This window comes from Coturnix japonica, chromosome 11, assembly GCF_054131305.1.
Source record: "Coturnix japonica strain WE chromosome 11, WE-NBRP24, whole genome shotgun sequence".
Classification (NCBI taxonomy): Eukaryota; Metazoa; Chordata; class Aves; order Galliformes; family Phasianidae; genus Coturnix; species Coturnix japonica.
Window position 1 is genome coordinate 25,944,304 of NC_140673.1, and position 15,948 is coordinate 25,960,251.

At 42.6% G+C, this 15,948-nt stretch overlaps 1 protein-coding gene across 50 annotated transcripts in view; it reads left to right on the top strand.

The window, feature by feature from the left end:
- FGGY (FGGY carbohydrate kinase domain containing) overlaps nucleotides 1-15,948 on the top strand; it is a 264,789-nt gene that overhangs the window by 222,182 nt on the left and 26,659 nt on the right. For 45 of the 50 annotated variants that reach the window (XR_014932893.1, XR_014932895.1, XR_001556977.3 and 42 more), the window contains 5 exons: nucleotides 4,190-4,297; nucleotides 6,789-6,850; nucleotides 10,245-10,392; nucleotides 11,972-12,046; nucleotides 15,401-15,521. Coding sequence is in view for 21 of the 50 variants with exons in the window: in XM_085511841.1 (XP_085367967.1) it covers nucleotides 4,190-4,297; nucleotides 6,789-6,850; nucleotides 10,245-10,392; nucleotides 11,972-12,046; nucleotides 15,401-15,521 (514 nt within the window). In the remaining 29 variants the exon portion in view is untranslated. Of the gene's footprint in view, nucleotides 1-4,189; nucleotides 4,298-6,788; nucleotides 6,851-10,244; nucleotides 10,393-11,971; nucleotides 12,047-12,170; nucleotides 12,285-15,400; nucleotides 15,522-15,948 lie in introns of those variants that run through there. The other 5 variants (XR_014932903.1, XR_014932900.1, XR_014932904.1 and 2 more) reach the window with 2 other exon arrangements.

The following is a 15,948-nucleotide window of genomic DNA, read 5'->3' on the forward strand; positions in this document are numbered from 1 at the left end:
CATGTGCCCAGTGCTTATGGCTAATGTAGCAAAACAAAGCTAAGGCAGATAAGTCTTGCTTTTTGTCTTGCTAATTCCATGGAACAGCCACGTTCCTCTGTGGTTCTTTAGTGAAGGCCTGTGTTCTGTTCCAGTATCTGTACCAGATGACATTTGGGAAAGTTAAACTTAGTTTGGATTAAATGTGGTAGTTTTCATTATCTTCCATGAGCTGTAAGTTAACCTTGAGGCAGTAAGCAGTGGTTTTTTAACCTATCTTTGTCAATAGAAGTTTTTCTGCCTTTTTTTGTTTTCAGAGGGAGAGGCAAGTGGGGGAGGGATGAACTAAATATGCTGCTATTCTTGTACTAGTGCCGTTTGAACAGGTTCCTTCGTACTTTAGCTTACTTCCATACAGCATTATCTCTTTTAAGGACATATTTCATTCCTGTGAGCTGCCAGATGTGCTGGTGATACATTCTTAGATCTCAGATAGGTTGACGTTGATTTTCCTAGCACATACCCATGTAGAAATCTGGTCTGTAACTCATCCAAATGATCTGTTCATAACAAAAAGTGCCTTCAGGCAGTTGCACTGCAGCTGAATACTATTAAATCGAATTCATCATTTGTTTCTGATTGCTCTATATGTTTACATATCTTACATATTAGTATGCTCTTTTATAGAGCACACACTGAGGTTAAGTCCTCCCAGACAGAACCTCTTCCTCCTTATTTGCCCTTTCAGATGTTGAACTTCTCTTTTTGTATTAAAATGAGTGGAAACCTTGCAACTTTTTAATGCTCTTCCCAACTGAAGCAAAGGACTAAGAAGTAGCAATGCACACAGTTAGTGGGCATGGTGACAATGGGTTGGCAGTTGGACTTGATCTTAATGGTGCTTTCCAACCTTTATGATCCTGTACTGGGGAGACGTGGAAAGGTGACATTTTCCTGCATGAAAGAATTCTTCTCCATCCAATGCCAGATGAACCATGAGGTGGAGTTATGGAGTATAATAATTCTGTAAGTAACACCATCATAGATGGGGAAATAGTCTGTGGGAATAGGATCAAATGCTTCACATCTCCTGTCTTCAAATGCCCGCTGCAGTGATTGTTGTGCAGAGAGCATTCCGACACCCAGCAGGGGGCAAGTAACTCGACTCTCTCTGTGTTTCAGTTTCTCTGTATGTAAAAAATAATAAACACTCACATGCCTCACAATAGGAGTGTGCTGCAGGATGGACTTAAGTTAAATAGAAGGAAGAAAACATGAAGTTTCTTTTGAACGTGTATTTTAACTTACAAAGAAGGATGTCATCTCTTATTTGCTTTAAAAATAAAAATCAATTGACCATGAATCTAAAACAGATGCTGTCTTCTACTAAAAAGATTAAGGCTTTTCTTAAGCTCATTAAAGGAATAAAATGACACCACATTGATCCATCTGTATCATCATAAGAGTGTCTGAAGGCAATAGAAAACTCTGAAAAGGTCCCTTTTCCTCCTTGATTCTGTGACATGGTCTTAGTGGCACAAAAACAACTGAGTCTGGCACACTCAGACATGCAGGACGGTATGATAAATGGTGGAGTAAGATCAGAAGAAAGATATAGGTATCTATCTTCATAATGTATTTAAACTATGTTGTCCTTTTCTATGTTTATAACTTGCCATGTATTCATAAAGCATCTTTGTGCCTCAAATATCCTTAGGACATTTGGTCTCTTCCCACTGTTCAGCAGTGTGTTTCGGGGAGGCTTCCAACAAGCAGATCCCTTCTGCCCTGAAGGTCTCTTCCCACCTGCAGTGAGATGTGCTGTGCCTATGCCTGTGTGAGGGGGTCATAGAATGGCTTGGGTTGGAAGGGACCACAAGGATCATCATGTTCCAGCCCCCTGCCACAGGGACCAGACAGGATGCTGGGGTTCTCTGCGTGCTCCCATTGCCAGTTTGGAGCAGATAGTGTTTGGCAGTTTTAATCTGTGTTCTTAGTATGGTTGGCAATGTGGAATTGGTTTAAGGATTACTTTATTTTAGGTTTCTAAGTTTTAGAAACATTTAACCAGTACTTTTTGTTGTGCTTTGTTTTGTTAGTGACATTGTAAGAGAAGGCTTGCCCCATAGAGGTGTTGAAAACCCAAGGCTGAATTAATTTGTAGTTTTAAGAGAAAACAAAACAAAACCAAATGTCTTTGCGATGTTTTTGACGTAGCTCTGTCCACTTGGAGTCATAAATGCCTTTTTAAATTCAGTGCAGCTATTCTTGCTCTTTAATGGGTTTAGTCAGCCAAAACGTTACGCAGACGCACAGACACATGTGCAGGATACCTCTAGTGAAAGTAAGTCCGTGTCCTACAGCTGATACGGGGGTTGAGCAGAACTCACTTCTTATTAGATGCGTTCCAAAGAGAAATCAGGATAGCTTGAAACTGTCATGATGTATTTGGAGCAACCAGTCTTTGTTGCTTTGTTTTTCTGCTTAACTTCATGACGAGGATCAGCTGTAATGTCAGGCGATGGCTGAAGCAGGCTGTTGTTTGCGCAGAACCCTCCCTGCTGCTGGTGTATTTACTAAACATGTGAGATACACCAATGCCAGTAAACTGCATCGTACAGCATATTCCCCATTTCCCAGCAGAAACAGCCTTTAAAGTTTGGCCTGTTTAAATATACAGAGAATGTGCATTGAGTTGAACAGAAACAGAGCTGAATTCTTGTTTACTGTTCCTTGGAGCTATTTGGATGCGAAATCCTGGTGTTATTGAAATCAACAGCAATCCACAAGCATCCTTTAATGGGTGCAGAGTTTTTCTAATAAAGAACAAGTTCTAAATACAAAAAAGCATCGTCCCATTGACTGAGAGCTGACTTGATTGTTGTCTCTGTGTTGCAAACATGCAGACTCAACATTGTTAGGGAATTCTTGTTTCCTCCTCTTGAGGCATTTCCTACCTTCTAGAGAGCAGCAGCTGCAGATTTATTCCTTTCATTAACACAGCTCAGTGAGCAGTGCATCCATGCACCGTCTGATGTCTTAGGACTGTACTGCCATCCTATTTTCCCATTGAATTTATGACTGCATGTACCTTGAACGTCTCAACCTGCTGGTTCTGGAAGAGGTGACATGAATCACTCTTCAAATGGGAGGACAGGCCATCTACCTATAGGGATGGATGAGCTGTCTTCTTCAGTCCCTGATGCAGGATTTCTCATGTTTGAACAGCACAGAATGCTCAGCTGTGACAGTTAATGCTGGTTTGTAGCACATCCTGTGTTCTGTGCCTTGCTTGCTAGGCTAGGTGTCGTACCTCTTTAGCCTTTCTTTCTGGACTCTAAAGGAAGTATAGAAAGTCTATCTAGTCTATTGATAGCTTTATTAAGAGGAAGAGAAGTGCCCTCCACCCTTATAAACTGGTAATTGGCGTCTTTTGAAGCAGAGAAAGGAAATGAAACAGTGTCTCCCACATCCTGAGTGATCTAGCCACTGAAGTGCTGTGTGGGGACAGGGCATCACTGTAGATGCAGATGTTCTATCAGTTTGTTAAAGTGAGCACAGCCTTGATGTAAGGGTTCACAGAGGGAAGGAGAGTTTTCTGTAGTGCTATGACTAAATAAGACACAGAACCTGAAGCTGACCTAGGCAGGGGTTTCCTGTTGGCTTCAGACAAGCAACTCCCTGCCATCCAGGCTGGGTTCCACACAAGGAACCACCTTACTGGGAACTGTCAGCTGGATTTCCCTTTGATTCTCAGCTATGAAAACACACAGGATGAGTGCTCTGTAAGCACTGCTCCCTGGTCAGGTTAGCTGTGTTTTCTGCTGACAGACAAGCACAGAATGTTTTATCCAAATGCTCGTTTTAACTAGGGTGTTTTAATGAAGGAGCAAAGCTCTTCTCCATGTGAAATGCAGTTCCTATGCCTGAAAGTTCATTCTTTGGTGTGGCCAGGCCCAGCTGCTGTGTAAATGGGTGTGAGTGGGAGAAATAGGAGTTGGGCAGTCAGTAGCTGCAGCTGTATCATGTCATCTGGAAATGATGCAAATGGGGAACATATTTCTTCACATTCTCCTTAGAGTAAATCTCCACCTACACATTTTTACTGATGTTGGTAACTTCAGTTGAGAAGCACGAATCGCTATTGGATTCTGATAGCTGTGAAGCACCTACTTTAACAGGTCACTGAGGCTATTTCTTACTTTTCCAGGTCAGCGAAACACCCATTTTTGTTCCTGGTGTTTGGGGGCCTTATTTCTCTGCTATGGTACCTGGACTGTGGCTGAATGAAGGAGGTCAAAGTGCTACAGGAAAACTGGTAAGTGTGTGTAAGCACAGAGCTCAAGATGGGAACTGACTGCAGTCATCTGGGAAGGCTTCACAGCCAGTTCAGCCAGAGCTGATCCTGAAGCATCCCTGTAAGATAATAGGAGAAAGCAGTAAACAATTAGCTGCTTGTTATGCCCTTACAGCCTGTTCATTGCCATTCTGATAGGAGGTTCTATGTGTGTGGGAAGCACTAAGGGCATGTAGTCCTTTTTTGATAACTGCTGTGGTTATTTTCATAATTCTACAGGCAAGTAGGCTTTCATACTTTGTGTTAGCAAGAGGATGAGGTAGGCTTTGAGATGAAGGAATGTACACATGAGGTCAAGAAGACCTCAGTGCATGCTTCCGTGTTTCTCTGCTCAATCAGCGTGACCTGCCTTTAGAGGCAAGGTGCCAAATTCCTACTGAGGAGCCGCAGGAAACAGGGCCTGCTCCTGCAAGGACAAGCTGTGAGCTCCAAACATACAGGTGTGTTTGGCCTTCCACAAATTGCAGCCATAATTGCTGTCTTACTCAGACTTAGCACCACCCATGTTTTCAAATCCTCATGATCGATGCACGTGTCCTGGAAGGAGCAGAGTTGAGCATCACCGCATTTATGAATTCCATATGAGACAGTCACTGTACAAGGAACAGAAATAATCCTGGATCAGGAAGCCCAGGTACACCCTAAATGGGGAGCTGTGACTTGATGTTCCTTCGCGTGTGCAGTCCTTGGCCACGTGAATCTTTGGTTCCTGTCTGTACAGTGTCACACCTTCAGAGGGACAGTCAGCATCGTCCCCAGCTGCACCTCTGGTTCCCATCCCATCTCCTGCCTGCACTGAGCCTCCTGCCTAAATCACTCTTGCAGCAGGTGGGATGTGTGTGTTACATTTTTCAGGTCAAGTCAAGGCTGGAACCAAAGTGTCCCATTTTACAGGTAACAGCTACAACCAGAAGTAAGATTCAATTATCACAAATTTCCCTCTTCAAAGGGAAAAAGGGTAAATCTTGTGCATACTTCATAAAAAACACTCTTGAGAGAAGTCTCTATGTGCTTAATGCAAAGTGGGTGCATTTAACCAAGCCCTGGAGAGGATGCAGCAAATCAAATGGGTTTTGTTGGCTGCCTCGTGGGGCTTCATCCGAAAGATGATTTTAACTGTCCTTTTCACATACTACTGGATTCCATTCTAGTACCAGAGAACAAGGTGTTCAATGGTCGTCTAAGAAAATGCTGCAAAACCCATGTGCTTGTTAGGGACACTTAGCAAAAGTCAACTGGAAGTAAATGAAGGTGTATTACAAAAGCTCTCTTAGTAGAACGTGCTCAAAAGATGTCGTGTGATTCTCTTGAGGTTGCATACACAGGAAGAAATGGTTTCTGTGTAAACTGGTGTGGAAGAGAGATTGCATTCATTATTATGGTTGTAAAGCTGTCGTCATGGTATTGAGGCATTTAAATGTCTAACTTCATTCTAACAGTAACACTTCTTTTTTAAGCATTTTCATAGCACGTATGTATATATGATATTTATCTATAGATGTATTTCTGGATTTATGAGTTGTTCCTGTGTTCTACAGCAATTATTTAATACCACAATTAGGCCAGAGCTTTGTTCTAATGCATGTTTGAGTTTTGTCTTTGATGTCAATCTCAGAAAGAACAGGCACGTGGTATTTTTCTTCCCGTGCTCTGATGTATATGCTTCATTATAAAAGTTTCTCTACACTGATGACGGTCGAGACTCAGACTGTAAAAAATACAATACAGAATGTGTTTTGCTGCCAATACATACAGCCAAATACAGTCTGCTCCTGCATAGCTCTAGTTTTGCCACCTCACTTTTTACTCTCACTTCAAAAGGCCACAAAACACTGATACTACCTGATACTTCACTCTGTGAGTCATGGTAGTCACTGTGATGTGAAGGGGCTGGATGATTTATAAATACAGCACAAACAGAACCTGTATTGAGCTTTTTTGTTTTTGTTTAAGCAATAATTGCTTGTCAGAGGAAACATTTTGTTTCCTGCAATGAACATACGGAGCACTTATCCAGATGACAGCACACCTTGTGTTTTATTGTAATGCTATGATATAGAAAGACGTAGGGATTTGGGCCAATAAGATGCTTCTGGTGTAGTTCCAATGTAAGCATGCGTCCAATTGAGTGAGAGAGATTAGAGGACACAACTCTCAAGTACTGCTGGGCAGGAAAACCTTCCCTCCTTTCAGTGTTACTCTTCTGATGGAGGCACCGCATGCTTACCATATTGCCTTGCTTGGTGTGTTGCTTTTTGTTACGGTTTGAAAGCAAAATATGGAATGTTGGTGGGAGTTTTGCCATTGGCTTCACTTGGACTGAGACTTTACACCTCATGAGTAGTTTAGAAGCTTTCTTGTCTTTTTAAAGTTATGAAACTGCGTTGCCTCTTTCCAGGACTGAATTTTAAAGATATTATCATTGAAAACATGTTGCTTTCCTCTTTTTCAGATAGAGCACCTGGTCCGAGGCCATGTTGCCTTCCCGGAATTACAATCCAAAGCTGCAGGCAGGTCTCTGTTCTTATTTCTTTATCACATGTCTGCCTTATCAACTGACATATTGTATCCCCAGCACTGAGATATTGCTCTGCTGTGTATGTATTCTGGAACATGGGAATCAACAGAACAACAGTGGCTTGAAAGTATTTACAAAGGCTTTTCAGGGGATTGTTCAGAGAGGAAAGCTTTAATCTCCTCTCAGACATCTTGAGGGTACCTAGATGGTGGTACCAGCTTGTCAACCTTGGCTGTACCCAACCCAGTGTATTTCTTTATACCATACTATCAGCCCTGTTCAGCTAAGCTGTGTGCCTTAAGCTAATCATGTCTTAATTTGTAGATGACCTATTGAGCTCCAGGGGTGAAATAGAGCTTAGTTAGGAATACATTATTCCTGTGCCCTCATGTGAAGCATAAGAGAAAGAATTAGTTACTTCTCTGATGACTTTTTTTGTGTGTTCTTGGAGTGAGTATGTAGCAGCTTTGCTTGTCTATCCTAGGTGTGATAATGTGCTGACCAGAACTAACTTCACAGAGCTAAAGGTTTGGGTTATGATCTGGATAGGACACTAGACACAGAATATTGGGATCAGAACTGCACATATACAGTGGATACGAATTCATGAAAATAATGGTGTCAAAAGTCTGTGCCTCTTACTTGCTGCCTACCTCTGCCTTCCCAAGCCTGCCTTTATTTCCTCTTCATATAGCAACACAGCTCATAAGTAGGTTCAGCAGTGTCAACAGCCTGCTGAGCAGCTGCTCTCAGAAGCTTCACTGCTCAGATTCTTGCTCCTTTGCACCCACAAGGAGTGAGGCACTGCATGCTGCACTTACCACTGCTCCAGCTGATTTGTGGTAACTTGTTAGGGCCTGTGTGGCTTAAATGGGCTTGCCAGAAACCAGCTCCTGCTGACCACTTGTGCAGCCTTCCCAGCCTTACTCCCATGTTCTCTTTTCCCTCCTCTTACTGGAAGTGAGGAGGGTTGAGTTGCATGAGGGCTGTCTGAACAGCTGCAAGTATAGCATTTGGTTTAACCAATGGACACGCTGTGTGAACAACGAGCTCCTTTCTTCATACAGTTCAGTGAGTTGCAGAAATTGCTGCAGAGAAATCACATTTGTTGTTCAGTCTCTTTATTGTGTGGGTCTGACCTGTAGCCATCATGGTATGGTAAAATCCACTGTGTAGACTAGAGTGGGAGATCAAAGATGTAACACTGTTTATGCTTTTAAGTCTAAATACTCCTAGTATCACAGCTCCAAATCTCCTGGTGGAAGAAGCATGTTTGCCATCAAGGATCATGTGCTCATTGGCGCTTTGCGAAGAGGTGAGCTGCTTTTCCTTCACTTCTCAATGCCGTTCCCCCATCTGAAGACATGGCTCCTGGAAAATCAAAAAGCAACGAAGTGACACACACGTCATCTGTCAGCTCTTCTGGGACCATTCAAGCAGGACATAATCATAGTATTTGACAGTTTGCTATACCTGTATATTTTTATAGCCTCATTTCAGGTTTAGAAATGGAAATTTTTTACATTTTTCCCCCCAAAGATTCAGACTGGCACCCTCTGGATTCCTAAACAGATTAAGTACCAAACTCTTGTTGCTTTTTGAAATTCTGTCCTTAATAAGAGCATAATCTGGAGCAAACTTGTGTTCAATTCTTATTCCCCTCTTTCAGCATTGTTCGTTTTTATTAGCTTGTGCTTAGCTCTGCAAACCAAATCCAGCTGCTACTGATAACTTCGTGTGGAATTGGGGAGAAAAAGCTCCAGAGATCTCATGCCGTAACACTGCGTCCAGCACAGGCTTTGGTACAAACTGGAACTGGCAGAAATTCGAAGGACTTTGCCAATCACTCACATCTTGTACAGACAAAAAGAGGAAAAGCCATGAAGAAAGGAAAATGCCAAGGTGGTCTGGGTGGAAACGTATCCGGCTGAGCTCCAGATTCCTTTGTGTAGTCTTATGTCAGGGTGGTACAGGCAGCTGATCCCTGCAAGTGTGGTGAAGCAGCACAGAGAACAGATGGGAGCTGTGATGTCTGGTACATTTCTGGAGGAGTGAAGCTTTCTTTTCTTTTTCTTCCCAATGGTCAAACCGTGATTTAGCCTGGAAATACAATGACTTTGTCTTTAACGTGCTCTGCTTACCTATAAGTAAGTTGTAGTGATGTAGAATACAGGGCCACCTCTGCAAGGGGGGGAAAAACGGTGACCTCAAAATTGTCATAATTCAGGTCCAGGAAGACACATAAAGCACATTTAAAAGTATGTGAATAATGATGTGAATTAGTTATTTTAATGTCTTCCAAGTGCACTTCATTTTGAATGATATCCTCGGATAGCATACACATGGTAAGGTATAATTGAAAAAACATGCAGCTGAATGGTTGAATGCAAAGTATAAATATACAGCTGCTAGCAGGTCAGAAGTCAAACTAGTAAAGCATATGCCAAATTCCCTCAGGGATCTCATTAGTGTGTGATTGAATATACATGTAGAGGCTAAGTGAATATCTCTGTTTGGGTCTGTAGTAGATGAGACAATGACTAATCAATTGTAATTAGGGTTACATGCTATTATTGACCCACATGTCTAGAATTAAATGCCCCACTTGGAGATTTCCAAGGGGTTGAAAAATGTATATGAATCTGTTTATGATATTATGAGTGTTTGAAAAAGTATTCTGAGCATAATTGCCACATTTTTTAGATGGAATGTCACTGGAGCTATTGGAAGCCAGAGCACTGAAGAATTCACTGTTAGACCAAAGATCGCTGTTGGTCCAAGAAAGTGTCTGTTGGATATTGTGGAGCTGGGTGTATCTGAACTTAGATGCAAGCGTGTTTAGGCCCATGTTTGGCTCCTCCCTGAAATAGCAGCCACTTGCTTTCTCTCCTCCACCCTTAGTGCTGCGTTTTAATCGTAACGCATACTGAAATAATTATGGTTTAAAAAAGGAAAGCTGAAAGTGCTATTGGTTAATCAGAGAAATTGCTTAACTGTTGTAAAGGAATTTTCATTTCTCTCTGGAATCCTCCTTGTTCTTCCCTCTCGGCTTTCTGTTCTCCAGCTCTCCCTTTCACATTGTCAGCACCTTGCTGTTAGAGACAAGCATCATCAAACCCCAAAGTACCCATCAGCTCTGGCTCAGTTAGGGCCCATAGGAAGCAGTGTGCAGACTTGGGATCACAAACTTCCATTCCACCTCCATCCCGCAGAACTGAGGCATGCAGATGGGCTCCCCACCGCCTGCACGCTGCACTGTTTCTCCCCCCTTAGTTTTACTTCTGGGATTTGGGATTCTTTGTTGGGTTTTCTGCTTTTGATAGTAGTGCAAATGTTTTATGTTTGATGAATAACCTCCCCCACTCTTTTTCCAACTTGTTTTTCTTCTAGTGCTCAAAGTATATATACATACTTGAACAGTCACCTGGATCTGATTAAGAAATCCTTGCCTGTGGGTTTCCTCACTGTTGATTTACATGTTTGGCCAGATTTCCATGGAAACAGATCTCCCTTAACAGATCTGACACTGAAGGGCATGGTAAGAAACAGCCTGTCTTTGCAAAAAGGTCAATACGGGGTAAAAAAAAATCTTGGAAGGAGCTTTAATTTTGAACATACTCCTCCTCAGCTATTTAAACTGTCCCATAGGATTTGGGTTTCTTGCTGCATTTTGAAGTGTGCTAAAGTTTCAGTAGAAAACCAGAGATCATTAGAGTTCAGAGACCGGTACAGCCACATCTATTTCCTAAATATAAGGAGAGCGTGCATGTCCCACTGACCTTCCAAGGACTCTGTTATCAGAGCCCACAGTTGTCATTAACTCACCTGACTGCCTAATTTTGCATCTCGGCACAAATTAGAGCATCTTTACCTGGGAAAGGAATGAAACAAAAGATCATTTCATTTCAGCAGTGAATGAACTATGTTAGAATTGTTGTGTGTTAAATCTCAACAGAGGTGAAAGGCTCCTCTGCTCATTGTTAAACATTGCCATAGATGCTCTCATGCATGGAAACATGCAGTCATGGTGCTTCGTAGGTCTTTGTTCAAAGTCTGATGCTGGCTTCAGGTTTTTAAAATGCTGCTTTTGGAACTGGCAGGGCTTGAAGTGCTGTGTTTTGCACAAGGAAATGTGCAGAGCATTGCAGTGTGCAACCAGGAAGCAGCTTTTGGAAGCTCACCAGAGATGCTCTGCTGGGGACCTTTTTCAGCCCATCTTTAAAGATATGGATTATTTTTGTTGAACTTTCTGCTTGTCAACTGGATATCTTAACAGGCCAGGTGTAGTTGTGTGGGGCTGGAGAGCTCTCAGAAAGGAATCATTTGATGATATCAAAATACCTGACGAGTAAGATGAAAATGCACTTCAGAGTGGCATCGTGTTCGTGTAATGAATATCTCAAGCTTCTCACCAGCACCAAAACCTGCTGTGTGCAAGGCTGAAGTAGGAAAGGGAGCTGTAATAAGCACCACCACACGTTTCAAACCACAAACAGAAGAAGCATCAAAAAATAGGTGACATATTTGTGGAGTTTCACTGACACCGATGTGATTTTATGAAAGAATCATACACTGCAGCAGGATCAGAATTTCCCTTGGGATGAGAGCTGTGTGCAAACAGTGCTAATAGCAAAGCGTTTCCTCTGCTGGTGCTCACATCTGGCCCATGTTGATATTAACCCAGAGTAACTACAGCACAATATTTATTTATTTCAGAGTAAAGAAGATGAAGGCATGGGCTTTAATAATTAATTGTCTTTCAGTGTTACGGTGCTTGGAAGTGAGAAGTGCTTTTTAAGACTTGCTTTTATGTAATAGCATTTTCATATTATTGCATTAAATACATTCACAAGCGACGTCTGAGTCACAACATAAAACTGTCAGAGTTAATCTGTCTCTAATCCTACACTAGATGCTGTTTGTTCTTTATTTCTTCATGAGGACAACAACAATTTATGTGGTTCTTCCCTAGATCAAGGATAACATGTTTGACATAACGCTATGTGTATAGCTCACAACAGTAAGGCTCAGAATTATCACTTAAGCTTGTTACAACAAGAAACCACGGAGTTTTACCTTGGCTGGATATGTACATTTTCTCTTTGATCTTTGTGCAGGTTGTCGGACTGACACTGTCTCGGGGTCTGGATGAACTTGCCCTTATCTACTTGGCCACGATTCAAGCAATTGCTGTAAGCCATTTTAAATGCATAAAAGAACAAACGAATTGTCCTGTGTCCTGTGGCAGATGGATCATTCTCCTCTGCTAAACAGATTGCTAGTAGTAGATGAATTCACTTACTGGACTTCTTGCAGGAGCAAGATATTGTTTACCCACATTGCTGACTACTCCCAGATGTAGGAGATGGTGTGAAGAATATGTTCCCAAGAAAGTTTTCCCCTTATAACCATTCAGAGCCTTTGCCTCTGGTACGTATGTTGAGAAAGAGGCTGATGCTACGAGGGGCAGTGTTGGCATCATGGCTGAGAGAGTGGAGGGAAAAAAAGCACGGAATTCCTTTTAGGAAGGAACTTGCTGTCCCCAAATTTGGCTCAGCCTCAGACCGTTCCTAAATGAGGTTTCCTCTCATTGCCTGTTGGGAAAGTCAGAACCGCAGTGCTGACGTCTGAGTGGGTCTGAAACTCTGCACAATGAATGAACCAGAGCTCATTCCCCCATTGCAAGGCAACCAATTGTCTTCTAAACATCAATTCCAACCTGAGGCTGTGTTTCTGTAAAAGAGGAGAGATCACCTTGATGACAGTGTCATGGTAGTTTGCAGACGTGCATGGATGGGATGTTTCATAGGAACACTTCTGTTTCTGCCCTCATTTTCTCAGATGAGAGACTTTCCAGAACCCGGGATCTCCAGTTCACCAGGGGTTCTGTAGTTCTATTTTGACACAAGAACCTGGGCCAAAGGAGTTGTTTTGAAACACTGGCGCAGGGTCCCTGCAGAGGGGCGTGCGATCCCCAGGCATTCGGTGACTGCAGCTGACATTCCTTTGACATCCTCTTTGTAATTAAAAAAAACAACACAACAAAACTTGTTGAACTTGCAAAACATGAACAGTTTGATGGATTGGGGAGTTTTCCTGACAAACCTCTATTTGGCTGGAAAACTTCCAAACTTCTCTACTGGTTAAACAGCAGCTTTGCTAGGCTGGGTCAGCCATCTGGGATGGAGGGTGGGCGGCTGCTGTAAATTCGCTGTGAGCTGTACATCTCATGTGTTAACCCTCCATCTTCAGGGAGTAGCTGGGGCCTGGAATGGATGGTTGTCGGTTTTGATCTTTTTTAAGATGAATATAGCTGATGTCTACCTGATGCTTCAGTCTAATCCCACAGTTTAAATAAGAATGTGTAGGAGAGTTTAATCAATGCCAGCTACTGATACTACCCTGAAAGAGACTGAAAACTTCCCAGTATCGAACAGGTGCTCAGATATTGTGCAGTGCTAATGAGGTGGAAACCTTCTCAGCTGGAAATCCTGGGAAAGTCACCTATTATCTCACAGTACAATGCAACTCACGTTTTATTGTAACACACGCATACTGCGTTCAGCTCTAAGTTCAGCATTTGTGGATCATCGTGGCAGTTAATTGCCCCAATCATGAGATTTAATATTAAAAGGTCATACCATACTTTTCATTGTAAGTTAACAGAAATTAATCTGGTAAGCAGCGTTCGAATAGTAGTTAGAAAGCAGACAGAGGCAGCCCCGGGTTTGGTGTGATGCATTTACCAACTGCTGATGCTGTACCCGGACATTTTAGTTTTCCTCCCATGTTCTGCCACTCCCAGCCCAGCTCTGCTTTGCAGAAGCACAGTCCCAGTCCCATACCATTAACCACCGAGGCAAGGCAGCTTTAAAGCTAAGTAAAAGTCCTGTACAAAGTGTAGGCCTGCCCTCAGAATGTTAATCTCTGGTTTTCTTTTCAGCTGGAGACGCTTTTTTTCTTTTCATATAAAATTTGCATTTCAAGCCCCTCCATTTGCATTTTCTCCAATCCAGGATTAAATTAGTTCCCCCCCCCCACCCACAGTGAAATAAGTCTGGCTGTAATTTCAATTGCTCCGTGAATACAATTTTCCAGGCAGGTAAACACAAACTGATTTTCACAGCGTGTCCTTTCTGAGGCTCGTTGGGATGTGTTCGCTGTGAGAGAAGTCGTTCGTAGGTTTGAATTCCGTAAGTAGTGAAAGAGAACATCCTCCTCCCCATTCATCGCCAAACGCAGCGCACCAATTGGCTCTCGGTGAGAACAGAGGCCCCGTCATGGCCGTCAAACCCCCTTCAGAGGAGACAGACTTTCTCGAGTAGTTTTTTTTTCCACGATTAAAATGGTGGCTGTGCGATTTGGAAGTGAGCTCTGTGTGTCAATGGGGAAGCGATGGATTTAGTCAGCTGTGTTGTGGCTGCTGAAGTTCCTCGTAACCACTTGCCTTAATACTCAGAAATACATTTGAAGACCTGTCCGGGGTTGTGCCAGTCACAGCACGTGGCTCAGTCTGCAGAAACTCCACTAGTTTTAGTGGAGTTTATTTGTGGAGTGTTTTACTGCAGGCAGCAAACCTCATCATGAACCCACAGCACAGCGTAAGGAAAACATAAATAATGGTTGTCAGAACCATTTGGTCAGAGGGACTGGGAGTGCTCTGGTAAGAGAGAACAGAGAGAGCTGGCTTCAATGGCAAGCAAGGGTAGCACAAAGAGGGAAGATTTCTTTAATTGGCAGACTCTTTGCATTCATCATTTACAGCACTGACCTGTTCTAAGGCTACTGAGAATGAAGACTTGGAAGTGAGAAGTTTAAAAATATACCTACATTTTAGATGTGGTTCAACTTAATCCAGGCATGAAATGGAACATTTTATTTTGTGCAGGGCAAAGGCCAAGAGAAATAGTTAAGCCAGTAGAAAATTCCTCCGCTTTTTCTTTGCTGAAAAGGCAGAAAGTGCAGGTTTATCATTTGCTCTTTTGTTTTGTTTTGTTTTCTTCTGTTTTGCCATTTAGCTTCAGAAATCTCAGTACTTTTGTGCAAAGAAAACAGGAGGTTTTGGCGGTAATGTCTTTGCCATAATAGGGGTTAGTTCTGAGCCTGGAAATGTTTTCTCTACCATGCTGCTCCTGGTGATCCCTGCCATCAGTTTAGCTGGTGCCCATTTCTGTCTTCCAGTCATCGCAGTCTCCACCCTTGCAGGTACTTCCATGCAAGCCCTTTTCCCCCAGCAGTGCAGAGTGGAAGTTACCTCTTCCTGTTTTCAGCCAGCCCGAGGGTGCTCAATGCAATATACCGTGCCTCTGTACTTCCCAATTCTCTGTGCAATCTGCTTGATTTTTATTGTCCTTAATCACAATACCATTTACTCTTCAAAGCTGGGCTGAGTCCCATACCCAGCCCTCAGGTTACTGCTAAGGGCAGGTAGTGTCTGCACATTTCTGTCACACTTCGTAGCACATTGTTCTCGGGTTCCTGTGGCTGCCCTCTTGTGCTCATCTGTTGTGCTTTTCTTTTTTTCTTTTATTTTTCCCTTTTTGAAGTTAGGAACAAGGCATATTTTGGAAGCTATGGAGGCTGCAGGCCATCGTATCAACACCCTGTTCCTGTGTGGTGGGCTGAGCAAGAACCCTCTGTTTGTGCAGATGCACGCTGACATTACTGGTAAGTTAGAGGAAGTTTGGGTAAAGGATAAAGGGTAAAGCTGCTTTATTATTGTAGGTGGCCAAGTGCCCCATCTTTGGAAAAATAAAGACTTCCTTTATATAGAACTGGATTTTGTTGGTTGGAGAAAAATATTGGAATGAAATGTAACTTCCTGCAAGACTGGATTTCCTGACATTTAAAGGCATTTGGGTAAGACAGAAATGTTTAGAAGTTCAAAAGACTTCAGGAAAACTTTGAGTAATGTAAGTTTAGGGTGTATGTCAAAGGAAGACGTCTGAGCTGACATGAGCACAGTAATGCTCAGATTTGGGATATTTGGCTGGGAGATGTGACTTGCCATTACATCAAACTGCACTTTACAACCATGATGCAGAAGGGAAGATGAAAATATTCTTAAAGTACTTATCTGGGTTGAGAACAGAAA